This window comes from Esox lucius, chromosome 23 (assembly GCF_011004845.1).
Source record: "Esox lucius isolate fEsoLuc1 chromosome 23, fEsoLuc1.pri, whole genome shotgun sequence".
NCBI classification, from domain to species: domain Eukaryota; kingdom Metazoa; phylum Chordata; class Actinopteri; order Esociformes; family Esocidae; genus Esox; species Esox lucius.
This window is the reverse complement of record NC_047591.1, coordinates 23,447,129-23,474,184: the sequence shown is the minus strand read 5'-3', so window position 1 is coordinate 23,474,184 and position 27,056 is coordinate 23,447,129. Positions and strand designations below refer to the sequence as shown.

The following is a 27,056-nucleotide window of genomic DNA, read 5'->3' as shown; positions in this document are numbered from 1 at the left end:
CTTCTCCTTTGATCCAACTAAGCATTTCATACCCTGTATTTCTCCCGCTGTCTATCTCTCTCTCTCTCTCTCTCTCTCTCTTTCTCTCTCTCATCCCTTTCTGTTGCTTTGTCCTCTTTCTCTCCGTCTCCTCTCACATGTTCTCCCATTGTTCCCTCTCTCTCTCTCTCTCTCTCTCTCTCTTTCTCTCTCTTTCATTTATCTCCCCTTTTTGTCTGTTTCTCCCTCTCCCTCCTTAAAGAGCTGCCTGGCTCTGGTTGAGAGGACAAGGAAAGGCCAGTGTTGTAGACTCAGCCATACAGACAGCTGTGCATAGATGCTCTGTGTGTGTGTGTGTGTGTGTGTGCGCGCGCGTGTGTGTGTTTAAAAACTGTTAAGAACCGGTGGTAATCAGGTCGTGTCTCTGTCAGACGCAGAAATGGATCCATATATTATTCACCAGGTCATCTTTTATTAATAAGCACTGCCCTGATGAGATGCGAGCCGCGTCTCAAATGGGGCACTATCCCCTAGGTAGTGCATAATGCTTGACCTGGGTTGTCGGGAATAGAGGTCCATTTGGGAAGCATACCTGTTATTGATTCTTCCTTGCACATATTTACTGTGCTAATAAGTCTTTACCGTGAACCCAGATCGTGTTTACCTCCGCCTGATGATCCAAGGCGCTAATATGTCCAAGAACTTGGGATCAGGTGGCTCAGCGGGAAATTCACCAACGGGGTTTATTTTGCCACTTAGGTTGCAGATAATTCTGTGTGTTTTGTGGATTACGCTGCCAAGGCCACCTGTGGTCGAACTTTGAGCCCTCCGCGTCATTCCTGATGTGTTGGAGATGTAAAAGAGAGTTAAATATACAACAGAGGAATGAACTGGAGTAATATTAAAGCTTTTACCGTTCAATCCACATTAGAGATGCTCTGGGTACTGTAACGTCAGTACAGCTTCGGGCTCTTTCTGCAGCGTTTTCTACCTGCCGTTACCATACACCTTTTACCGCTTTGGTTCTTTAATCAGAAAAGTGGACCTTTTTTTAAGGGTGATTGGACCTTGGCTTTCTGCTGAGAAATTGGATGCAACATTAAATGTGCATTTACACTGCATTTCAGCAGCTAAGCAAATGACAGATGTCTTATGAAAAATGAGCAGTGAGGAGTTCTCCACCTCGTAATGACAGCCCCTTCCATCTCCTTTAATTTATGCCACCACTTCTCCTGGTCGATAATTGTCAAGTCAGACACAGAGTGTGTCCCAAATGAGACTATGTTCCCTATTTCATCAGAGATCGCGAGGTTTCCAATGAGCTCCGGACGAAGGCAGGGCACTCTGTCTATAGTAGGGTACGATTTGGGGGGCGCCCACTGTGACCTGTGACCGATCGCCTCAGCAGGACCCAGAGGGACCGAGCCTGCTGCCGTGGGCCCTCTAGGCAGACGCCAAGCTGGACAATATCCACGACAGATTGGCCCTTTATCGCCTGGAATTGGCTCCAGACGGGTGGGTGGGGGTGGCTTGGGCAGGAGGGGAGCGGGGTTCAGGGTGGTGTGGAGAATTGGATCCATACTGGGATGGGGTTCAGGGGCCCGGGATGAGGTGGTGTGGGCGGTGGTGATGGGGGTGGGACAGTCGGTGAATGGAACCCATTGTGAGGTGGACAGTCATGTCCCCGTCTTTTCCAGCTAACAACAAGGACTTCATGGATGTAAACACAGGAAGTGAACGGCCAGGAACAAAGGACGGTAGGTCAGTAGGCCCCTTGACCCAGATAAAGGATTACTTCTCCTGTGCAATGAGAGGCAGGGTTTATTCATCAGTAATACGTGGACACGTTTCATACAGTGTTCGTTAGCTTTCTTCTTCTGGTTTATTGTCAGGAGAATGATTGAGTGTTGGTTTGTCAGGAAATTTACTGAAAGGTCAACAGGGGCCGTGACCGTTGACCCTTACAGAGGGGGTGACTGCCATTTGCCAGTGGAAAAGCACCAATGTGGTTGATTTAGCTGTCAATTGAACCGTTTGGAATGTGGTTTGTTTTGAATGAAAACCTGCTTCACGGGACCTATTTCTTTGCTTTTGGTCTTTTGTCTGTTTTTAAATCTTTCTGTTGTGTGACTTGAATAAAACCAAGGTGTTTTTTCTCATTTTTTGTTGAAGCTGCAGGCAATCTCATTGAAACCTCCCTGACACTAGAAATAGCTTTTTCTCTCAGATTTCCAGTCTATTTCAGCTTCAGCCGCAAATCCTCGATATCCTCTGAAAATACCCAGCAAGACTCCTACAGTGGCTCTTTGAGCATTTCATTTGATTGGATAGAACATCCAGACCTTTCCTTAACACAAACCATATTTTCACTGGTCTAAGCCGCGCGGATAACGGATACAAGCTAGTCAGTAAATACACAGAACTGGACGTGTCCATCTTGGGAGAGTCCAGAGCATGAAGGTGTCCTCGGTGTAACTCTGGTTCATCCTGACCGTGGTGCTGGAGCTGTTGGCCAAGCCACTGTTGACCTTGTTTGTGGTTGACTTTGACCTCTGGATGGTCTCTGGGAGTTTGTCATGCTTTCCCTTACAGCCAAGCCCTTGTCACATCCCCAGGCTGTCGTTTTCGCTGAGCCACTGCTCCACCAACGAGCTCCGGCCGTGAAACAAACAGACTGCATACAGTTAGACCAGGAAAATTGGAAATGAATTATGCCATGGCAGGGCTCGGTCGTGAGTTTTAACCCAGACACGGTATCCCAAATAACACCCTATATATATATATATATATATATATATATATTCCCTATGGGCACAGGCCAAAAGCAGTGCGGTACATGGAGAACAGCGTGCCATTTGGGATGTAAAGTGGTTAGGGGAGGATGGCAAATTTGTGGCTCTGGTTGGAGGCTGATGTTAATCTAGTTGTGAAGCGAGTTGCAGCAGACAGGATGTGTCCTTATAACCTAGCGCACAGAAGGACGGGCAAGTTCCGACCAGAGAGGACACAGCATTTACATAAATAAACAAACTGGCCATTCTTGTTAGACAAACATTTGTTCATTTGGATTCAGCAAGCAGTGATTCAGTTTATCTTCGGCTTCGGGTGCTGGAATATATCCAGACTCCCAAGAACCACTCTGTTACCTTCATTGTGCTCTTCTATTGACCAATTAGTGTACACTAGGCAGGAAGGCCATTTGCCTTCACAGATCCTCCAGTTTCAGCCCTAGCTCCCCGAAAAAAGAGAGAGCGCAATACAACACAAGTCCACGTTTGTTCTGCTGCATAACATTATGTGACAGGAGAGGCAAGGACAAAGCAATTAGCCACAGTCCAAGACTCAGGGACGAATGTGAAAGGAGACACTGAACCCTGTTACAGGACACCACACACAGCCGTGATGACACCAGGAGTGGAATCTCTCTCCTCACTGTTTGGTGACGCTACGCAGCAGTCCCAAATCCCTGAATAGTGCACAACTTTTGACCAGAGCAGTGTGCACACTAATCACCACAGTCAGAAATAGGGTACTCAGTAATGGGCTGCCATTTGTGACACATGCTAGAGCCCTGTAATGGAAGTCAGAGCATGTAGGGAGTCAAGAGTTTGAGAGGAGTCTTAATCTGTGGTGTGAACCTAGTCACAGTAGACCACACACAGTCACAGTAGACCACACACCGAGTCACAGTAGACCACACACCGAGTCAAAGTACAGAAAATAGAGGCAAAGTATAGAGAACAGAGGCAAAGTACAGAACACAGTGTCAGTGTACAGAACACAGAGTCCCAGTACAGAACACACAGAATACACAGACAGACGCACAGACACACATCCATATTAAACATGTTCTACCTTAGTCCAGGCTTAGAGAGTTGTCCTCAGAGACCAGCCCCAGGGTCATTATTTATCATGTTTTTCTAATTGTTCCGCGAGACGTGTTTGTGTGTGTGTTTGAACAGCCGCTCTTAAGAGTGATCCATAATGTTTTCCAGATGAGCAGTCGTTCTTAAGACCGGGGAAGTGAATGAGCTAACAAGGCTGAACCAGGTAGAACAATAAACCCAGTGGTGACCATAGAATTTGCTCTGGGTAAACCAGGCTTTAAATGAGCAGCTGTTTTTCTCCCACATAGCGGAGGTTCTTTAAATGCATCCAGATTTAACAGGAGACCGCCATTGGGTTGTCATGGCGCCTTTTGACGGCAGCATTTTTTTGAATTGCCCTTTTAAAACATGCATAAAGGAAACGCTCAGAAGCTCTCCATGCACGTATAAAAATACCTGCTGTTGGGAGAGAAAAAGAGGGTTTGGACCGGCGTGACAAATGAATAATGTGTAGGCCTCACAGTCAGTTCATTTGATGCTGTGTATTTTCATTGTTTTTCAGGTCGGACAATGATTGGATTACTTTTAACTGATTACATATGCTAGGGTAATTAAATCACCCTCAGACGAGACCTGTCTGGGAGGCGAAGCTTGAACTGAAAGCTTTAAGAATGTGTCTAAAATGTCACTCTATTCCCTATTTAGCGGACTACTTTTAAGCAAAATGCACTACCTTTGTTCATTGTTTGAGTTGCGGTATTAGGCACATACCAGTGTGGTATACGGCCAATATACCACAGTTAAAGGGGTGTGGTATATATGGCCAATATACCACGGTTAAGGGGGTGTGGTATATATGGCCAATATACCACGGTTAAGGGGGTGTGGTATATTCGGTCAATATACCACGGTAAAGTGTGTGTGGTATATATGGCCCAGATACCATGGTTAAGGTTCTGTGGTAAATATGGCCAATATACCACAGTTAAGGGGGTGTGGTAAATACAGCCAATATACCACAGTTAAGGGGTGTGGTAAATATGGCCAATATACCACAGTTAAGGGGGTGTGGTATACAGCCAATATACCACAGTTAAGGGTGTGTGGTATATACAGCCGATATACCACAATTAAGGGTGTTTGGTATATATGGCCAATATACCATGGTTAAGTGGTGTGGTATATATTGGCAATATACCACAGTTAAGGGGTTGTAGTATATACAACCAATATACCACGGTTAAGGTGGTGTGGTATATACAGCCAATATACCACGGTTAAGTGGTGTGGTATATACAGCCAATATACCACAGTTAAGGGGTGTGGTAAATATGTCCAATATACCACAGTTAAGGGGGTGTGGTATACAGCCAATATACCACAGTTAAGGGTGTGTGGTATATACAGCCGATATACCACAATTAAGGGTGTTTGGTATATATGGCCAATATACCACGGTTAAGGTGGTGTGGTATATACAACCAATATACCACAGTTAAGGGTGTGTAGTATATACAACCAATATACCACGGTTAAGGTGGTGTGGTATATACAGCCAATATACCACGGTGAAGGGGGGTTCTTACCATGATGCTACGCCGTCTCCAAACGATCCTTAAGCTGTTATAAACCTGATCAGTAACTTTTTTCACACTCATGTTATACAGTCTCTTATAAATCGGGGGTTTAAATCCTGAATGCCGATTGGTTGAAAGCCAAGGTGTATGATAGCCTTTAAACTGGGTGGTTTAAACCCAGAACGCTGATTGCTTTTTCCATGTATACCATGGGTGGGAATCTTTACTGCTGTTGTAAACCGGTTGCGTTGGTATTGCCAATATACCACAACTCCTCTTACCTTATAGCTGACTTGTGTAACAGCTTTCAGCCATTCAGTACTCAGGTTATTAACCACCCAGGTTATAATGCAGTATATAGAGGATAAGACTGGTCAAGTCAGTGTCCTTTTTAGTCACCAGTAGGTAAGAGTAAAATGGAAGCCATTAGGAAGTTGTAGTTCTGACCACTTGATGTACAGTAAGTGTTAGGTACCTGAAAGTCAAACTAAGTAATTTATTTTGATCGTAAGTGTTTATTTGTAAAGAAAATATTTATATAATTAATATTTTATTAATGTATTTATAAGGGGGTGTGGTATACAGCCAATATACCATGGTTAAGGGGGTGTTGTATATACAGCCAATATACCACGGTTAAGAGAGTGTGGTATATATGGTATATATGGCCAAATTAATGGCCTTAGTTTGACATTCAGGTGCCTAACACTTTTGCTTTGTACTATTCTGCATCATCCATTATCAACGTGATCACGTCCTTTACCTCTTGCTACACTCATCCCTCTCTGATCATGCCTCTCTACACTCATCCCTCTCTGATCATGCCTCTCTACACTCATCCTTCTCTGATCAATCCTCTCTACACTCATCCCTCTCTGATCATGCCTCTCTACACTCATCCCTCTCTGACCACGCCTCTCTACACTCATCCCTCTCTGACCACGCCTCTCTTCACTCATCCCTCTCTTGCTCTCTTCCTGTTTATCTCCATTCATCAATATTTCTCCAGCCCCCTGCCTTCCATTTCCTTACTTCTCCTCAACCCCTTCAGCAATTAGAGATGAGAGAAGAGGGGAAGAGGAAAGTTTTGGAATGAGGGAATGAGCTTCTCATGGCCAATTACTTGAAATTCAACTGTGTATGACCATAAACTTTATGAATAAACCCCTTAATCAATGTGACTTTCTGTATTGAGAAACCAATTATTCTGTGTTTCGACGTGTACTTTGTCTAATTTGTTATTGTTCATTTCTCCACAGTTATTTTCTTGACCTTTAACGCTCAGAGGAATTTTCCACCTGAAATGGGGACTCGTTCTCCTAGAATTTAGTTTTGTAAATTAACCTGAAACGTCTCTTGAGACTAGAAATCATTTGTGTATTTCCTTGTTAATGATACCTTAACCATAAGTTATATTCATATTGTCTTCCTCTGTGATATGTGGAATAATTCAGAACCCCCCAAAACTCTTTAAAGACGACCTGCCTGCTTTACCGACCCATTATTCTAATAACCACCCAGAAACCTCCTAAGCCTCCTAGCACAACCATAAGCTGTCTTGTGATGTAATGGAAGCAGTGGGATGTTAGGTGTGGATTTAAGAGGCTTTATGTGGGGTTAGGAGTGTTGATTTGGTTTTAAGAGGTTTGGTGTGGTGGTAAGAGCCTTAGTGTGGTGATTGGAGTGTTGGCGTGGTATTAAGAGGTTTGGTGTGGTGTATTTCGTTTTTTTGTGGTAATTGGAGTGTTGATGTGGTTTTAAGAGGTTTGGTGTGTTAATGAGAGTGTTAGTGAGGCAGTATTTTTTGTGGTGTTTCTGCAGTGTTAATAGGTTTGGTGTAGTAGTAGGTTTTCTGTGGTGCTAGGAATTTGGTTGGTTTGGTGTGGTGTTAAGAGTGTTGGAGTGGTGTTAGTGGTTTGGTGTGGTGTTAGGAGTGTTGGTGTGGTGTTAGTGGTTTGGTGTGGTGTTAGTGGTTTGGTGTGGTGTTAGGAGTGTTGGTGTGGTGTTAGTGGTTTGGTGTGGTGTTAGGAGTGTCGGTGTGGTGTTAGGAGTGTTGGTGTGGTGTTAGTGGTTTGGTGTGGTGTTAGGAGTGTTGGTGTGGTGTTAGTGGTTTGGTGTGGTGTTAGGAGTGTTGGTGTGGTGTTAGTGGTTTGGTGTGGTGTTAGGAGTGTTGGTGTGGTGTTAGTGGTTTGGTGTGGTGTTAGGAGTGTTGGTGTGGTGTTAGGAGTGTTGGTGTGGTGTTAGGAGTGTTGGTGTGGTGTTAGGAGTGTTGGTGTGGTGTTAGTGGTTTGGTGTGGTGTTAGGAGTGTTGGTGTGGTGTTAGGAGTGTTGGTGTGGTGTTAGTGGTTTGGTGTGGTGTTAGGAGTTTTGGTGAGGGCTTTGTTAGTCAGCAGGCCCGTGCTGTGCATGGACTGAAGTGTGTGTGTGTGTGTGTGTGACACTTCTCTCTCGTCATAACCAACCCTGGTCCCTGGTATCAGTATAATTGTCATCCCCTGGGCTGAGCATCATTTCCACTGTCAAACGTAAAGGTCTTTCATAATGAACTAGGGACCAGGCAGTTATCAGGGTTAAAACCCATGCGAAACACTGCAACATAACACACACAAACACACACACACACACACACTTACAGACACACACATTTACACCCACACACATGAAACGTCTTCTTATTCCCTCAGCACCCCTCAATGGGATGAATAACCAATGAGCCAGCCCTCTGTGTGTGTGTGTGTGTGTGTGTACATGTGTACGTTTGAGTGTGTGTATGTGTGTGTACGTGTTAGTGTGTGTGTGTGTGAGTGTGTGTGTGTGTGTGGGTGTGTATCAGGGGAACTAGGTGTCAGTGGAGGCTTCCCGAGGGATTTGATTGGTGCGGAATGAGATGCTCCGCAGATGTCATCACCCCCCCCCCCCCCCCCCCCCCCCCCACATACACACAGGCGCGCGCACACACTCGAACACACGCCAACACATACACACACACCCTCTCCTTTCATATTCTGGTGTTGAGATCCTTTCCGTATTTCATGCGACATCCTTGCGGTATTTCATGCGACATCCTTGCGGTATTTCATGCGACATCCTTGCGGAATTTCATGCGACATCCTTGCGGTATGTGTTTAATGCAGTAGAAGGCATTTGGTCTGTCTGTCTTTTGCTGACTCCATTACTCCTCCTGGACTGTCACTCAGGTAATTAATATGTACTGGGGTTCTTTGTCTCTTCCTGCCGTTTGTTTCCTGATGATAGACATAAATCACGGACAGGAGAGCCGAGTCAGTGTACAGACCAAATGGCGCCCTATTACCCATGTAGCCCATAGATCCCCAGTCAAAAGTAGTGCCCTATGGAGAGAGTAGTGTTCCATTGGGGATTGAGTTGCAGCCCAGGAGCTGTTTCGTACAACTCTGTGATAAGGACATGCTAATTACTGAACCCTCTCTCTCTCTGTCTGTTTCTCACGCTCACTCTTTCTCAATTTACCTTTCAATTTAAAGGGCTTTATTGGCACGGGAATATAAGTGGAATATAAAAAAGTTACAATTTCTATATTTTAATTTTTTTAATTAAATCTGCAGTACAAAGTCAGCATTACACACATGGTTTAAAATGCTAACATTTTGAATGTTATATATACATAATGTTTTAAAACGGGGAAATAGTTGAGGGGGAAATAAATAGTGTAGATGGGGAAGGGGACTTAAATAGATGAATATGGGTTATGTTCACAGTTGTTTTTGCTTCGCTGGTTGCCCTTTACTTATGGCAGTGGGTCACTTGCTGCTTTGATTGCACATTGTTTGGTCACCTAACTAATCTCTGTATCTTTCTCTGTCCCTCTCTGTCCTGCCCTTTCTGTCAGTTTTTCCCCCCAATCTTTCCCGCGTTTTGGTCTTTCTCTCTCTAAGTCTTTCTCAGTCCTCTTTTCAGTATTATTCTCTTGATCCTTCTCTGTCTGAGTCATTGAGGCATTACAGCTCAGACACCCTTCAGGTTGATACATGTCATTGTTTAAGCGTGACTTGGGGTTCCCTGAAAGGTGCCAGTATTTCCCCTCACGGTCACTTACTGAGGCGAGCAGACAGGTGTGCTCTATTTCTTAGTAACTGTCCAGTCGGTAGAAAAAGAAATATTATCATTTGATAATACGCCAATCACAGATAACAATCACAATTTATTAGATTACTATAATTTGCCAATAACAATGCATTTAAACTGAATTTGGATTACGCAGGATAAAATCTATTATTTGTGTCTGAATTTAGACAGACAAATACCCCTGAGGAGCGTGGATAGTTGGCGATGTAAAGCCTCTGTGAGGCGGCGGTGTAAAGCCTCTGTGCCTCTGTGAGGCAGCGATGTAAAGCCTCTATGAGGCGGCGGTGTAAAGCCTCTGTGAGGCGGCGGTGTAAAGCCTCTGTGAGGCGGCGGTGTAAAGCCTCTGTGAGGCGGCGGTGTAAAGCCTCTGTGAGGCGGCGGTGTAAAGCCTCTGTGAGGCGGCGGTGTAAAGCCACTGTGAGGCGGCGGTGTAAAGCCTCTGTGAGGCGGCGGTGTAAAGCTTCTGTGAGGCGGCGGTGTAAAGCCTCTGTGAGGCGGCGGTGTAAAGTCTCTGTGAGGCGGCGGTGTAAAGCCTCTGTGAGGCGGCGGTGTAAAGCCTCTGTGAGGCGGCGGTGTAAAGCCTCTGTGAGGCGGCGGTGTAAAGCCTCTGTGAGGCGGCGGTGTAAAGCTTCTGTGAGGCGGCGGTGTAAAGTCTCTGTGAGGCGGCGGTGTAAAGCCTCTGTGAGGCGGCGGTGTAAAGCCTCTGTGAGGCGGCGGTGTAAAGCCTCTGTGAGGCGGCGGTGTAAAGCCTCTGTGAGGCGGCGGTGTAAAGCCTCTGTGAGGCGGCGGTGTAAAGCCTCTGTAAATCCTTTGTACACGTTGCGAACGCTCGGATCTCTCTAATGATTTACATGACTTCTGTAGACCAAAGGATATTATTATTATTATTCTCTTCTCCATGTCTGCATATTTGTTGTGTAGGAAGCCCTTCTATCCCTACCTAAACTGAAACAGCTGATATGACCTGAACACTGACCGTCTGTCTCTATGTCTGTCTTTCTGTGTCTGTCTTTCTGTGTCTGACTGTCTGTCTATATGTCGGTCCATCTGTCTCTATGTCTGTCTGTCTGTCTGTCTGTCTATATGTCTGTCTCTATGTCGGTCTGTCTGTCTCTATGTCTGTCTTTCTGTGTCTGTCTGTCTGTGTCTGTCTGTCTCTATGTCTGTCTTTCTGTGTCTGTCTGTCTGTCTATGTCGGTCTGTCTGTCTATATGTCGGTCCATCTGTCTCTATGTCTGTCTGTCTGTATGTCTGTCTCTATGTCGGTCTGTCTGTCTCTGTGTCGGTCTGTCTGTCTCTATTGTCAGTCTGTCTCTGCGTTTTACCCGTTTGTCTTCCGATGACTCAGATCTGATATCCAATATCTAGATGGTGTGAGGTCAGAGGTGATCTGGGTGAACTCTGAGACATGCCCTGCTCCTCCCCATATGGAATTCCTAGGGTCCTGGTCAAAAGAAGTCCACAGAATAGGTCTTGGGTGCCATTTTTTTTTCTTCAGGATAGAGAAGCTACTTTCAAGGGGTCAGAGGTCAGGACATCAAATGTCAGGAAATTTCACTATCTGTTATATGGCATGAGAGGTGTGCTATTACACCAAAACTCAGCGGACATGAGGCTTTGTGTAGTGCCTGGCGGCAGCGCTCAGTGGTGGGATATTGGGCAAGTATCAAACCCTGAGATGCCTGATCGCTGTTATAAACTGGTTCCCAGTTAGAGCAATGAAAAGAGATGTGATGTCATAGCCATGTTATACGGCACATGGTTTATAATATACTTTATCACTACTGCTGTAACGTAGGTGGGGGGGGGGGGCTGTGTGAGCCAGAAGTTCCTGCTGTGAGGTGGCTGCTTCCTCTGAGGCACCGCTAGCTGTGCTGTGTGTCGAGCCAGCTGGTGTCAGCCCGCTCAGCGCCAGATGGTTCCTGCTCCGACTTGAACTGCAACCCCTGTCCCTTGGTCCCGCAGGGGGTCATTACTCAGCCAGGGCCAGCCTGGATCACTGATTGGTGTCGCCAGAACAGGAGGGGTCTCAACCTGACGGCCTGCTCTGTCATTATTCAGCCACCACCTAACAATGGCGTCACCTTCCCTAAAACACAGCAGGACAACTTTGACTAAATCCCAAATAAAGTTTCTGGAGTTGCCCGTGACGAAGACAGCTGACAGATGCCGAGGTGAAACAAAGAGGGGTTATTCAGTGCCCAGACAACTGAACCGTAGCAGCAGTTGAGGTTGTTCGAGTTGCATTCAGCCAAGCTTGTCTTAAAGCAACCTGAAGGAAAAGGGAAGGCATAATAATGACAAAATAAAGTTATCCTCCTGGAAGAAGTACAACTACCATATGATTATTCAAAGCATGCAGCCTTAAGGCTCTGAGTAGGAGGCAAAGGTAGAAAGGCTAATTTGATAAAACGTTCCTGTAATCAGGGTTGTGCAATGGTTTTCACACAGTTATAAGCAAACATGGCTGCCTCTGCCAAGGCAGGATGGCTCTCTGCCATGCCAATCCCTGTCTGATACACACTCTCTCCGAGTTTCCGCTCAAAGATATAACAGAATATATAATTCAATATGATTGGAGGAGAAGCAGTGTTCCAGGACCAGTTTTCAAGTCTGTATATTGGGTCGCCCCCCCCGAGGTAAAACAAGTACATATTAAACCGACACACTTCTGACAGCCCTGAGTGATTACGGTGGGCTGGAATATGTCATTGATATTATGCATTCTCTCAATGTAATATACTGCTCAGATACTAGCATGCATGCTTGCTCTGGATACGAGTGTCAGCTGGATGACTAAAATCTAAATGTCTCCTGAACCAGTGGTTCTCAGACCTCTCCTGGCAGACGTTTCACAATTTTGCAGGGGCCCTGAACTAGTTTGTCTGACTCATCTCATCAAGGGAGTGATAATTAGTTGAGGAGTGTGCTGGCTCTGGAGGAGCCCCAAAAACATGCAGTGCCTGCCTGTCCCCAGAGAAAGGTTTGGGAACCCTGTTCTGAAGTATTTAACCAAAGCATGGCAGTCGTATGTATGATTAGCTTTGTGTGTGTGTGTGTGTGTGTGGGTGGGGGGGGGGGGTATATCTGGGAACAGCCAATCTGCTTATCCTTTGTGTTATTGTGTCTTGACATTCAATGATTCTCCTAAGTCCCGGTCAGTGTGTGTATGACGGAGATCTCCGTGACCAACTACAATCACAGTACCACCATCTTCCCTTCAGTGTCCAGCTGATCCAAACCCACAACAGATATTATATCCCCTCTGGTGAAAAAGACAACCTGAACACTTTCCTTTTCATGTTAGTGTGTGTTGTCATGTTAGTGTGTGTTGTCATGTTAGTGTGTGTTGTCATGTTAGTGTGTGTTGTCATGTTAGTGCGTGTTGTCATGTTAGTGTGTGTTGTCATGTTAGTGTGTGTTGTCATGTTAGTGCGTGTTGTCATGTTAGTGTGTGTTGTCATGTTAGTGTGTGTTGTCATGTTAGTGTGTGTTGTCATGTTAGTGTTTGTTGTCATGTTAGTGCGTGTTGTCATGTTAGTGCGTGTTGTCATGTTAGTGCGTGTTGTCATGTTAGTGCGTGTTGTCATGTTAGTGTGTGTTGTCATGTTAGTGCGTGTTGTCATGTAAATACGTGTGGATTATGCCTGGATTGATGGATGGATGATAGCTGTGGTCTGGTCCAGGGCTGGAGGCTGGGGTTGGGAGGTAGGATGCTGGTGTGGTCTGGTCCAAGGCTGGAGGCTGGGGTTGGGAGGTGGGAGGCTGGTGTGGCCTTGTCCAGGGCTGGAGGCTTGAGGCTGGGGTTGGGAGGTGGGAGGCTGGTGTGGTCCTTGTCCAGGGCTGGAGGTTGGGTTTGAATGGTAAGGCAGAGTGGGCTTCTACCCTCTTTAATGATGCTTAACATAATGCTATCTACCAGATGTGTCCCGGTTGATAGATATTGAGCATGAAAGTAATTGAATTAAGCATGACACAATGTATGAGAGTACTAGTAGGACTAGTAGGACACTAGGTAGGAAATGTGATGTCCCATTACTGATGGGTCCCAAACACCCTGTCCATACCACCTGTTAGGAACTGTGTATGTGACTGTCATAGGACTCTCTGAATAGACCCTTGGGTCATAGGTTGGAATACGCCATACAAGGGTATTTTGTAGGACCTATAATAGTCTGTGTAATGGTTGGCTATGAACACTGACCACCTCCTATGTGTCCTGGTATAAATGACTGTGTTTACGTTGTAAGCATTTGGAGTGAACAATGAAAGAACTATGGAAGGTTATCATCGTAAACCTCATGCTGAATAAAGGCTCTCCCCTGACTTCTGGTTGCATTTATTTTGTTCATGGATCAAACTTGGACAGAATCTAACAGCATGGTGCCGTGACCCGGATAGATGGATTTCACTCTGAATGGTGAGTCAAACCACTCTAAAAGAACAAGTCAGTTAAATCAGCATGAGTATCCAAATGAACACATCTGGAACAATAAGAAGACCTAGAAATGTCACTTTTAGGCAATGGAAACCTGTGGTGAGGACACGCAAGACTTACGTTGACACTGAAAGATGTGTTGTTAGTCTTAGTCCAGAGATTCCACAGAAGAAGATAAATCTTCGTTAAGTAATCTAGAAGTCCTTGCTAAATCTTCCTTGTTGTGATGGGAAGTACTTACTAGACTGAGTAGTAAGTGACACATGTGTAAAGTCCTAATATAGGCCACTGTTTAGTGTAAAGCTTCGGTATTCATCTAGAAGTCCTTGTTATTTGGATAGCAGGTTGACGCGTATGTAGTAATAATTTAAATCTTGTACAAGTAAGGGGAAGAAAAAGACGTCTTTAAACAACGTGGTAAATACAGGGACTGCAGCCCTCCCGTTGTAATTTAGAAAATGGTGAAATCCTTGGCCTATGAGATCAAAAATAATTTGAAAATAGATGACTGTCACCAAGAGATAATTCAAAAATATGCCATTGTTCCAGAATAAGATTTTTGGAGTTTTTTTGATATACAGAAAATATGGGAAGAATTTCAAAGAATGCCTGATGAATTACAAAAAACACAGTGGTCATTGATTGTGTTATCAGAAATTGAAAAATGGAATGATAAATTCCTCAAAGATAGAATGAGAAAGAATGTGTTCGGACGTCGGCTGAACAAATGGCTGAACTGGATAAGTTGGAAAAAGGAACTGGAAACATTGAAAGCAGGAACAACATCTAAAGACACTCAAAGCCCATTGAAAAAGAAATCATGAACATGTCACTATTGTGGAATCATTGGACATTGGCAGGATGAGTGTCGCAAGAAGAAGAAGAACCAAAGGAAAAGGACAGGATGCACAGACAGTTGGAACATGAGACATTCTATCAGCAGCAAGGAAAGATCTCCCATGTATGGAATTCAGGAATCAAAGACAGAGGATTTCCTGGTGATACCGGGAACTGACGTGAGCTTATAATCATTGATTAAGAGTTTTAAATATGTTTACAAAAATGAATCGAACCTAAATATTGAGTAGAGCTGGAACTTATCAAGGAAATCTGATCACTTCCCTTGATAATGACCATGCTTATTGAAGTGAATATTAATTTGAAGGCACTTTGATGGTATATAGCATGTTTTAATAAGCATTGGAAATAGCCTGTTTTGTTCTGTCATGCTTGAACATGTTTTAATAGGTATTCAAGGAATAGCCTGTTTTGTTGTGCTTTGTCATGTTCACTATGTAAATTTAAATCAAACGTATTTATTGCATTGATGATAATGTTTAAAACCGTAAGGCCTCAAGGAGGGTCGCACTACAGGCTTTAACACGTGGGTACATCTAACCCTAGTGATAAATTAGAAATTGGTAAAATTATGATTTTGTAATCTGGTAAAATAGTCTCATGGTTTTCTTACAAAAGGTTAAAATATTGTGTGTTCTCTCTCCTTAATATTATATCAGTGATAGAAGAATAATAGAAGAAGAATCCACATGGTGATAATCTTTAACGTTAAGAAGACACGCTGTGTCCCATGAGGATTGAATATGAATCCAAAACAGCCATAAGCCTTTACAGAGGGTTTCCCCCAGGTTGGAATGTGTGTGTGTTCTCTGCCTTGTCACAGGACAACTGGTGAGAGGGAAACAATACACATAGGGTAATATTTTTTTGAAGTAGACACATGGCTTTCCATGTGCACTGAATTTGATTCTAATGTATGTTATACATTGGTTTTAGACAAAAGATTGAGATTAAAGTCTAAAATTATGACAAAAAGGGTGAAAACTGCCAAAAGCGAGTTTATCCCCTACAATAACATTTTATATTTTATTTTGAATGTTGAATTGGCTTTGGTTAATTAGGAACATTTGAATTTGTTAGTTTTTTGTGTTTCTCTTACAACTAAGATGACATTTGTGTTTATAGAGCAAGTTAGATACTAAAAAGTTGACTGACTAAAATGGTCCCTTGGTTCAGAGAGCAGCACAGGGGGGAGGAGTGCTTGAGCCAACACCCCCACACACCCCCACACCCTGGGATAGCGAGAGTAACACAGGCTTACTTGGGTGGTCATGTCTGTTTTTGGTTTAGTCACAATTTTCACCAATGTTTTGGAATATCCACCAGATTGTTAAGTTATTGTATAGATATGACAAGCATATTTTTACTAACTGCGAACAAAACAGTAAATCTGAACCTTCACTTAACAAAGGATATCGGCTAATTTGAAAGAATAACATATGTTGCTACAGACAGTCTGAGGACCATGTATGGATTTTTTATATGTGGAAACCTAAATTTCATATACATTTTAAATAATCCATTTGACCTTTATTTATGGCTTGCCATGAGTGGGTGAAGCCAAGGGCTCCAGGAAGGGGGGCAGACCCCTAGGACGACCCCAAACAACCTCTCCCATTAAATCAGGGTAGCCTATTTCTAAGGGTTAAAGTTGAGTGTTCAGACTGGTCTCAACTGTGGTAATTTCCTCAACGTAAGCAAATTCAGTTTTGGGATGATCAAACATTGAGTAGAGGTTAGAGACATTTTCTACCCAATAGCTTTAACATTGAAATGTATGACTTTTGACCAAAAGTCATCCTCCATTGTTGATGACAGAGTCATTTCAATGTCAATAGAACCACAGACGTGGTCAAATATAAGTTGTGATTTAGTGTTTGGCTGAATGCAACTATTTGGAATAAAAATGAATCAAAGTTGGAGAATTTTACTTAAATGCAGAAGGTTAATCAAGACATTGTTTGTCACAAGGTAGTTTGGTCGTTGCCTTTGAAAATGCTAAATTTGGGTGCTGTAGATATGCTAATACAATCGCCCTGGTGGTTGCAGTAGGTATACCACTGGAACATGGGCTGGAGTTTTTTCTCCTACAACTTAGGTGCTCAGCTTATCCCCTAGTGGGCAAACCAATTTAGTTAGGCATGTGCCAAGAAACTTCAGGGTATTCTAAATTCATGATAGCCATTTAAAGAATATGAGAGCTGTTTAGCTCTGTAAGACAAAGGTGTCACTGGGTTATATGGTTTATAATTCCTTCGCACAAGACTGGTGCACATTGATGTCTTTGATTATGTTAGTGAATGTTTGTGTTTTTAACATTTCCACTTTGTTGTTTTTGATGAATATACAGTATGCAATTCCATATTGAATGGATTCTAGATCCATCCCTGTTACCAGTTCTCTATTTTTACATGTCCGTCCCAAAATGATGGCCAGTGTAGGCTCAGGATGGCGCCTCCTGTGGCCATATTCGCCATGATTCTGCTTTCACTCATGGTGTCGCTTTCCGTTGACTTAATGAAGTGAAAGCAGGGGGGATGTATGATATGATCATTGATTATGATTGGAAAGAGTTGAGCTTAGGGCTCAAAGCAAATCAAATTGGTACTTAAAAGGAGTTACATGAACATTTAGTATTTTTTCTGTTTGCATAGTTATAATGGTGCATTGGAATCTGCTATGTTTAACATATTCTATTCTTAGGATTTGTTTTAATTGTTTATTTGGAAACTGTTTGTTTGACGTAAGGTCTAACATTTTAATGGTGGAATAGCATAGATGTAACCATTTTTGATTTGGCTAAGCAAAGTCAAGTCTGATCAGACAACGGAATCTCATTCCACTGCCAGGTGCTATTTGAGCATAAATATAGCACATTGAATGAAACATCAACCAAGCTAATTCTGGATGGAAAAGGAAATTTTGACATAGACTTTTATGGAAACTTGTCCGAATAGGGTGTATGCTTCATTCTGATGATGGAACTTCTGAGATCCACAAGTTTTCAGGACTGATCTATTGTCTTCATTGTTGGGAGTTGACGGAACCATACCCAGTGGATGAAAGTCTGATGGACTGTTGAACCACATTAATCGTTGTTTTCAGGATATCACAACCCCTTTTCTGATGATACATCACGTCACTGACTGGACACAGACAACTGAGTATGTGAGTACCAGCAACATGTTCAAGAAGGATTTCAACCACAACCACATGGGTCACATCTGTTCCAAATCTTCCTGACCACTCACATGGCAGAACGATGCCAGGGTCAGATCACTTGGCTTCACATTTCATTTCCAGATGAATCATCGACAGCAAGATGAGAGAAGAATCCACCTGAGTCAGGAAGGACTCCACATACTAAAGGTCAGAGTACCACGGGCCAGTTGACTGGACAGGTCACATGGTCCCAACACAGTGGAAGACACTGTTGTGGTGTTAATCTTGAATTAGTGAAGTTTTGGAAACTCACTATTCCACTACACACCTAAACTGACTTGTTAGGACAACCAGGCAATTTGCTGGGTCCACATCACACTGACTGCAATAACTGATATTGGAACTTTACATCACTGATGCAAGACAGAGAAGACTGAAGACTAGAACTACAGGACATTTGATGAGAATCTAGGGTCATTCCTAACAATCAATAATTTTCCTAAAGTGACTGGTATTTTTGATCTCTTATGAATATATGTTAAGTCCTCACAAGGCAGATGGACCTACATATGATCACTACCCAAATATCGGTCATTGATACTTGTCTTTTTGTGAAGTTGCTTCATAGTCATGATTACAACAGCTATCCTGATATGTTTATTAGTGCCATATTCCTTTTCAAAGGTAGAAACTGTCACTAGAACATTCATTGGAGTTGAGTGTTGTGTTATATTCAGGGTATGTTGGGTTGTAGGTATGATGTTGATGCATGACTTATGATATGGACAAGGGGGGACATTGATTGTTTAAATAGTTTATTGGGAATTAACTATGCATTGCATTAATATGTCCTGTTAGGTCTGTTTCTGTTGGACACAGGTTAGACTGATAGTAGCCTGGGACTTGATGTGTATGGTAAAGATTGATCACGATGGTCACTACGATTGCAGTGCCATACAGTGGTATGTGTCTGGGCAAGCTGTGTCCACTGCATCTTATTTTCATTTCATTTAAGGAATAATAAAGCCTCATAGGCCAGATAGTCCTTTTTATTATTTTTCTTTATTGTTTTTTACAGAAGTGTTTGGACCTTTTCAATTCATTAAGAATTGGACTGTACTTTTATTTAGCTAGTTTTATCAACATGTAATGATTAATTGTTACATGATTGAAGGGGGGACTGATAGATATTGAGCATGAAAGTAATTGAATTAAGCATGACACAATGTATGAGAGTACTAGTAGGACTAGTAGGACACTAGGTAGGAAATGTGATGTCCCATTACTGATGGGTCCCAAACACCCTGTCCATACCACCTGTTAGGAACTGTGTATGTGACTGTCATAGGACTCTCTGAATAGACCCTTGGGTCATAGGTTGGAATACGCCATACAAGGGTATTTTGTAGGACCTATAATAGTCTGTGTAATGGTTGGCTATGAACACTGACCACCTCCTATGTGTCCTGGTATAAATGACTGTGTTTACGTTGTAAGCATTTGGAGAGAACAATGAAAGAACTATGGAAGGTTATCATCGTAAACCTCATGCTGAATAAAGGCTCTCCCCTGACTTCTGGTTGCATTTATTTTGTTCATGGATCAAACTTGGACAGAATCTAACACGGTTCAAATACTAAAGATTGGCTGCAGGGGAGGAAGGAGAGAAAGTAGAGTAGTAGAGAGCGGAGAGGAAAGGGGAGGAGAGGAGAGGGATGGTAGAGAGAGATGGAGGGATGGATGGAGGGATGGAGAGATTGGGAGGAGAGGATGCAGAAACAATAATGGTTGTAGGATTGGAGAAGGTAAGAAAAGCAGAATGCTGCACTGCAGTGTTTAAGGGAAATATTTTTACACCTGACACTGTGACTTACCCACAATTCAGAAGAAACTCCACTATGTACAGACTGAGGCCACCACAGGCAGACCCGACTCTGGAGAGAAGACAGCCTGTGTGAACACTGCCCACAAAATGAGGTGGAAACAGAGCTGCACTTCCTGACCTCCTGACAGATGTATGACCCCATGAGAGCCACATGATTTCCTCAAGTTATATAGACTGACAAAGAATTTGAAATCAAATAAAAAAGATAAAGTTCCACATCTTATAGGTGAAAAAAATTTGCAATCACAGCAGCAAGATACATAGTATAATGTATTTAAATATGTTTTAATCACTGTTATTTTATTATTTCCCATGAATAATAATAACACTGTGTTTGTGTTCTGTCATGAACGAGCAGAGTATGTCCTAGAATAATTTTGCTGCCTTCTGTGTCTGTCTTCCATTTATTATTAGTTCAGAATTTTTCGCAGCTTTGACACACTCTATTTAAACCGTTCAGACACCATCAACATAACGTGTCTCCGTTCATTAAGGTGCCATGGTATATTTGGATATGTGGGTTTTTGTAAGGCATAGAGGCATTCATCCTGTGAGTAAATAGAGATGTGTGTGTGTTTGCTTCTGGCCTGCTGAGTCCTGTGGGGTGGCGCCAGGAGAAACTGCTGCACCGAATGGGCAGACGGTAAATAGAACGCTACCTAGCCTACCGCCTGGCATTACCGTCTGCAGCGCCACTCCGCAGCCGGCAAGAAGAGCCGGTGTGTTTCCCGGCTCTGGCCAGACGGTAATGCTGTATCCAGCCGGTAAGCCAGCCGGTAAGTGATGAGGTAGGGCTGATGACAGCAGAGCAGGGAGGTGAGCCAAGCCATTTCTGCTCTTCACCAGATGCCATCCAGCGTGTTAAAAGTAAACAAGCATGAATTAACAATTCTGACCCCCAGCCAAAACACTCTACAACTCTCCCCCCTCCTCTCCTCTGCTCTCCTCTCCCTTCCACGCTTTTCTCACCCCTCCGATCCCCCCCCCCCCTTCTCCTCTCCACAGTCTTTATGGATGGAACAGGAGACAGTTGGAGGTGTTCTTGGTTTGAAACTGTGCTTATCGTCTTAGGGAAAGAGTCTGGCTGGGGGTTGAGAAAGCCACTGAAAGACCTTTATGTTAAGTCGACGACCCTGAATAGCATCAACATCCCATCTCCTTGTTGTGCTTTGGAGCTCTCCGGAGCACTGACCTTGATTATCGTCTTTAATCCATTCCAGCCTTTCATTACACGGCCGGGATTGCATCTCGTCATGTTCTTATGTGTCATTTGATTCCATTGTGTTTGTTCAAGCTGCACCAGTTTTCTTTTACTGTGTTCAGCAGAATCGTGCGAACCAGACAATATAAGCCATTACGGTAAATGCATTACCACAAAGCGTCATTTGCAGTCTTTTTGATGAGATTGTCTGTAAATATTCAGCCATTTAGGACATAAAGCCCTGGTATATATCAATCGAAAGGGGAGGGCCACAGGAACAGGGGAAAAAAAGGTTTTCCCAAACTGTAAAATGAATAAAAAATGTAAACAAAACTTTGGTTTTTGCAATATTTTATGGAGAACTTAGTGCATTTCGTAGATTCTGCTTTTATGGAAAATAACACATTCATTGTAATATCAAATCATTTTCCATTATAATTTTGGGGGAAGCTACGAAGGTCCTACAACTGCATATCAAAATACAACACTATGCAAAAATCTGCATTAAAACAAGTGCGTGTGTTAACTTTGCTCTCACTGAGTTTAGTGCCTTGGAATTGTATGTATCAGAGATCACCTGATGGTGTGAGATGACATGGATTCTACTCCTTCCTGTTTCCAGTCCAGGTTCAGACCAGCCTCAGCAGAACAAGGCCAACAGTGACTTTGGATCAAGGATATATAATTAGAGAGGAGGGGACAGCCAGTGAAGATGGAGAGTTGAATAGTGACTGCAGCGCTAAAGATTTGACTAAGGAACAAAGACCGGGAGTGAGAAAGAGAGAAAGAGGCAGCGAGAGAGAGAGAGAGAGAGAGAGAAAGGCTGGCACAGGATTGTCCCTGTGATGTGGGGTCAGATGTGAAAGTGCAGGAGCTTCAGAAGGCAAGAGATGAAGTTGTCAAGATAGTGTTGGATGTGAGGGAAAGGGCCCAGCAAACGTGGTGAAGGAGGATCGATAAGAGCTGCTGGAGGTTTAGCATGGCCAGATGGAATGGGAGCGAACTGTAATGAAGAGATATCAGCACACTGATCATATCTCCCCACTGCAGATAGAGACACAAAGGACAGAACAGTGCTGGACTATAGGCCAGGCACACGTCCCAAATTCATTTGTGCACACATCCCACTCATTGTGTAGTGCACTGCTTTCACCCACAGCCAGGTGGTGTGATTTGGGACGTGGACCAGAGCATTCACAGAACACAGCCAGGTGGTGTGATTTGGGACGTGGACCAGAGCCTTCACAGAACACAGCCAGGGTCAAACTGAGGACAGTTTCGTGCATGGGTTCAAACAGTATTCAATATATTTAATTTTAAAAAGCATTTCCTGGAGACAGCCTGCAGGGACACATGGGTTATTCCTGGTATGAACATTAAACCACCGTGGATAAATGCACCAGACTGTTCTGTCCATTGAACACCGTTCCAAGCAAAGCTACAATTCTCACATGGTCATAAGAGCAAAATAGTTATTTTGTCTGGAGAGCCTCAAGACCGTTCCCTCTGGTTATAAATTATTACCTGCGTTATTACCTGCGTTTCTAGCCATATAGCTGGGAGAAAACAGGGCTTTGGTGTTTCCCAATGTAGAGAACACGATCTACACAGAAATGACGGAAGTGTCCAAGAACTGCTGACAAGGTCCTCTTGTTTAATGACCTTTCATCAGAGGTTAAGAGCCAGACATTCTAGAAAAATAATACTGAACCGTTAGCATTATCCAGAACATAGGTTTGAGGTGCCAAAGGGATTCCTGAGAGTCCATCTAGTATTTGTATGGCACAACTCGATGTAGAAACTGTTTATTTCAAGTATTGGTAAAAACCCATTGGCTCACGTCGTGTCCGTGCTTAAATCAGATTTAATTTTGTTTCTCTTCAGAATTGATGTCAGAGGATAATCCTGAACAAAGCAAGTTGTAAAATATACTGCCTGCCTCCTGCTCTGGTGTGGGTCAGATGTACAGTACACGCCTGGCTCTCCATTCCCGGTATGGCCAGACCAGATCAGCAATGGGTTCCTGTGTGGCACCAATCACTGACTTTCAGTAAATGGAGGCCATTTGAATTAATAAATCTGAACAGAATTTGATTTACTGTCATCGCTCAGTGTGGATTTCAGTCGAGTCTCAGGGACCTGGGTTGGGGTTCTTAGGGGACAAATTAAAAATGGCAGCCTACTTTTGTTTTGGAAGTTTACAAAAAATAAAATAAAAATTCTGTCCATTGTCCTGGTCTGATTCTCAGGTTTAATCTCTACTGTACTGTAGATACTGATCACAACCACAAATTACTTGTGGTGCTGACAATTCCCAGAGGCAGGGTTTTGTTCCTTCCCCATGTCAGGATCAGGCAGGTTATAGGGCAATAGAGCAGTTCCTTCAGTGAAGGCATGGCCATGTCAGAAGGAGTGTCAGGAGTACAGGACCAGCATGCCACAGTTCTGCAGCCGGCCATTCTTGTGATGTTGTGTCTGGCCTTCAGTCCTTGTGATATTGTGTCTGGCCTTCAGTCCTTGTGATGTTGTGTCTGGCCTTCAGTCCTTGTGATGTTGTGTCTGGCCTTCAGTCCTTGTGATGTTGTGTCTGGCCTTCAGTCCTTGTGATGTTGTGTCTGGCCTTCAGTCCTTGTGATGTTGTGTCTGGGCATCAGGGTAGATGCATGATCTTGGTCAATGTAGCTTAGTAGGGCAAGATGTCTTCTGGGGGTGTCTGTGGTGCTGTTGTTTGGAAAGCAGCCTCACCCTCTCTACTCATTCTGTCTCCTCCTATTTGTGTTTTCTTAAATAATTTTATCATTCTCTCTCCTTTTATATCTCTCTTTAGCCATCCTTCTTACTCCTCTTTCTCTCTTTCTCTGTCACAGAACTGTCTTTCTCTCTCTCTTTCTCTCTGTCACAGGACTGTCTTTCTCTGTCTTTCCCCATTTTCACTTTCTTTATCCCCTCTTTCTTTCTCTCTCTGTCTTTGTCCTACTCATCCACTATCAGATCTATGACTTTTTAAAGCCCCCCCCCCCTAGTTGTTGCTGGGGGTGAGAGGGGTGAGAGGGGGGAGTAGGGAAATGGAACTCTGGTGATGACATGAGACGGGATACCAGAAAGTCTTGTATCCCCCCTCTCTCTCTCCTGTCTGGTTCCTCTCTCTCTCCTGTCTGGTTCCTCTCTGTCTCCTGCCTGGTTCCACTTTCTCTCTCTCCTGTCTAGTTCCTCTCTCTCTCTCTCTCTCTCTCCTGTCTGGTTCCTCTCTCTCTCCTGCCTGGTTCCACTCTCTCCTGTCTGTTCCTCTCTCTCTCTCTCCTGTCTGTTCCTCTCTCTCTCTCTCCTGTCTGTTCCTCTCTCTCTCTATCTGTTGGTCTCGCTGTGCCCCCTGTTCATCTCTGTTATCTTTGTAAGCCAGCCCCACCCCATCTTCACATACATAGTTTTGTCTTTGTTCCATCTAATGTTTCATTGTATTGTCTGTCTGCAGAAGAGCAGACTATTCCTCCTTGGGGTGAGTTGAGGCATCAAGCGAGGCCTTTGTTGGCTCACAGAACGCATAACCAAAACCATCTCACAACCAAAGTGTTTTCACAAACAACATGTAGATTTTTTTTTTGTAAAACTCTGTACCCCTGCTACGACATGTAGAAAACAGTTTTTGTAAAACTCTGTACCCCTGCTGCTTGCCTGAAACTTGTTTTTTTGTGCTGCAACATTAACAGGTTTTTTTTGTCATGATGCGATAAATTATCCCTAAACGCAAAACCACTAGACACAAGAGCATAAAGCTCGAATTTATAGAGTCCCAAACGGGACCCTAATTCCTGTGTGCCCTGGTCAAATTTAGAGTACTAAATATTTATCAGGGAGCCATTTGGGACATGATGCTTTCCGCAGGTAGTGTTCACATTAGCATTTGAATCATTCAGTACCTCGCCGAGAGGACAGTCCCCCTTTAACCCTCCTCGTTGAATGAGAAGTCGGATGGAGGGAGGAGAGGAAGACGAGCAAGAGAGGAGAAGGGGATAGTATTCCTGTTCTTCAGAAGAAGAGAAAACATGAAAGGCTGAAAGGCGGTGCTCCAAAGTTAATGCTTTTGATTGAAAATATATCCTCTCCTGTTCTGCTGACAGGACGGCTTTACAGTAGGAGCATGAGCAGACATAATCACGCCTGTGTCCCAAATAGCTCCCTATGCCGGTATCCCAAATGAAGCCCTATGTACAACATCTCTTTATGCCTACATGCCCCAATCAAAAGTAGTGCTGCACATGGGACACTTAGGGAACCTACTCAGCACACAGGCATATGACTGCCACAGACACATGTATAAATATATTATGTATGACTATATGAAGCATGCTGTAGAACATAGAATACGGAAAACAGAATATGGAACACAAAGAATATAGAACACCAGGGCAAAGTGAATTCAAACCTACACTTGGCATCGGCCTTATCTAGTGTCTAGGCAGATCTTAGTACCGTCAGTCAGCCGCTGATTATATTCTCATAAAATAATGTATTCCAGTCCCAATTATTCTCTCTTTTAGTCCAGAAAGGGAAGCTCGTTCCCTATTCTTTTTTTCAATTTACTCTGTAGTTAACTTAATGAAGAAATGTGTGTTCCATCTGTGGCCATGAAAGTAGACTAGGCGTCTGGATTTGAAAATAGATTGGAGTGCTAGTGGAGTTTTGACAAAGAATCCGTCGGTCAAACTGCTTCTAAGCAGTGCCCTTGCCTGTAGCAAAAAAACACTTCTTTAATCTCCAGTATCTATGATGGGTCTGAACAGATTGTTTCACTGAACTATCAGTAAAAGTCAGGAAGTCACAGCGGAAGTCAATTGTGAACTCACTGAGATGTCTGATAGGACTGGACAGGCTGTGTAGACAGGTCAGGCATGCCAATTAATAGGACTGGACAGGCTGTGTAGACAGGTCAGGCATGCCAATTAATAGTTATCAGGGTCTGCAGAGTGGACTGACGACACTCCGCCTAAGCTTTGTTGTGTGGTGGTATGAACAACTCTTTACGTTTTGAAGCTAATGAACTATGTCTTGTGGTGTGAGATGGTCATATGCGAGATGTTGCCACTGGTCTATGTTGCCAGGTGTGCCCCTTAGTGTTGGGTGAAAGAATTTGTCTAACTTGTAAATCATGAATGTTTTTCAGCAAGCTTCAGTTGGCTAATACCATCGTCTTCACTCCACCTGCATGTAGGTCTGCTTTCTCCTCAAATAATGTGATACTAAAGTCTTCTCCCATCTCCTTCTCCTCCTTCCGTCCAGGTGTGGAGACCTCCTCCTCATCCCCCTCAGCGTCACAGGTCTTCGTGGACTTCGGCTTCGTTCTGGAACCCCAGGACACGGTGACAGTGCGGGGGGGCGTTCTCCAGCTAGACTGCGAGGCCCGGTCCGACCGGGGAATTCCCGTCATCGCTTGGAAGAAAGACGGGGTTCTGCTCAGCGCCGTGGTGGACGACAGGAGACAGCAACTGGCCAATGGGTCTCTAGCAGTCCAGAACGTGGTCCACTCGCGCCACCACCGGCCCGATGAGGGCTCCTACCAGTGCCTGGCCACGCTGGAGGGGGTCGGCGCCATCGTCAGCCGGACAGCTAGAGTCACCGTCTCTGGTAAGTGTTATGACATTTCTGGTAAGTGTTATGACATTTCTGGTAAGTGTTATGACATTTCTGATAAGTGTTATGACATTTCTGTTAAGTGTTATGACATTTCTGGTAAGTGTTATGACATCTCTGGTAAGTGTTATGACATTTCTGATAGGTTTATGACATTTCTGGTAAGTGTTATGACATCTCTGGTAAGTGTTATGACATCTCTGGTAAGTGTTATGACATTTCTGGTAAGTGTTATGACATCTCTGGTAAGTGTTATGACATCTCTGGTAAGTGTTATGACATCTCTGGTAAGTGTTATGACATCTCTGGTAAGTGTCACAACATACTTGCGGTTCTTTAAACGTGACCCCGCCCACTCGGGTGTATGGGTTTTCGGACACTGCAATTTCAGGTACTC

The 27,056-nt window shown here is 43.8% G+C and overlaps 1 protein-coding gene across 2 annotated transcripts in view; it reads left to right on the top strand.

The window, feature by feature from the left end:
• dcc (DCC netrin 1 receptor) overlaps window positions 1–27,056 on the top strand; it is a 254,985-nt gene that overhangs the window by 52,109 nt on the left and 175,820 nt on the right. For both annotated transcript variants that reach the window (XM_029117184.2, XM_029117182.2), the window contains exon 2: window positions 26,309–26,653. In XM_029117184.2, the coding sequence (XP_028973017.1) occupies window positions 26,309–26,653 (345 nt within the window). The remainder of the gene's footprint in view (window positions 1–26,308; window positions 26,654–27,056) is intronic.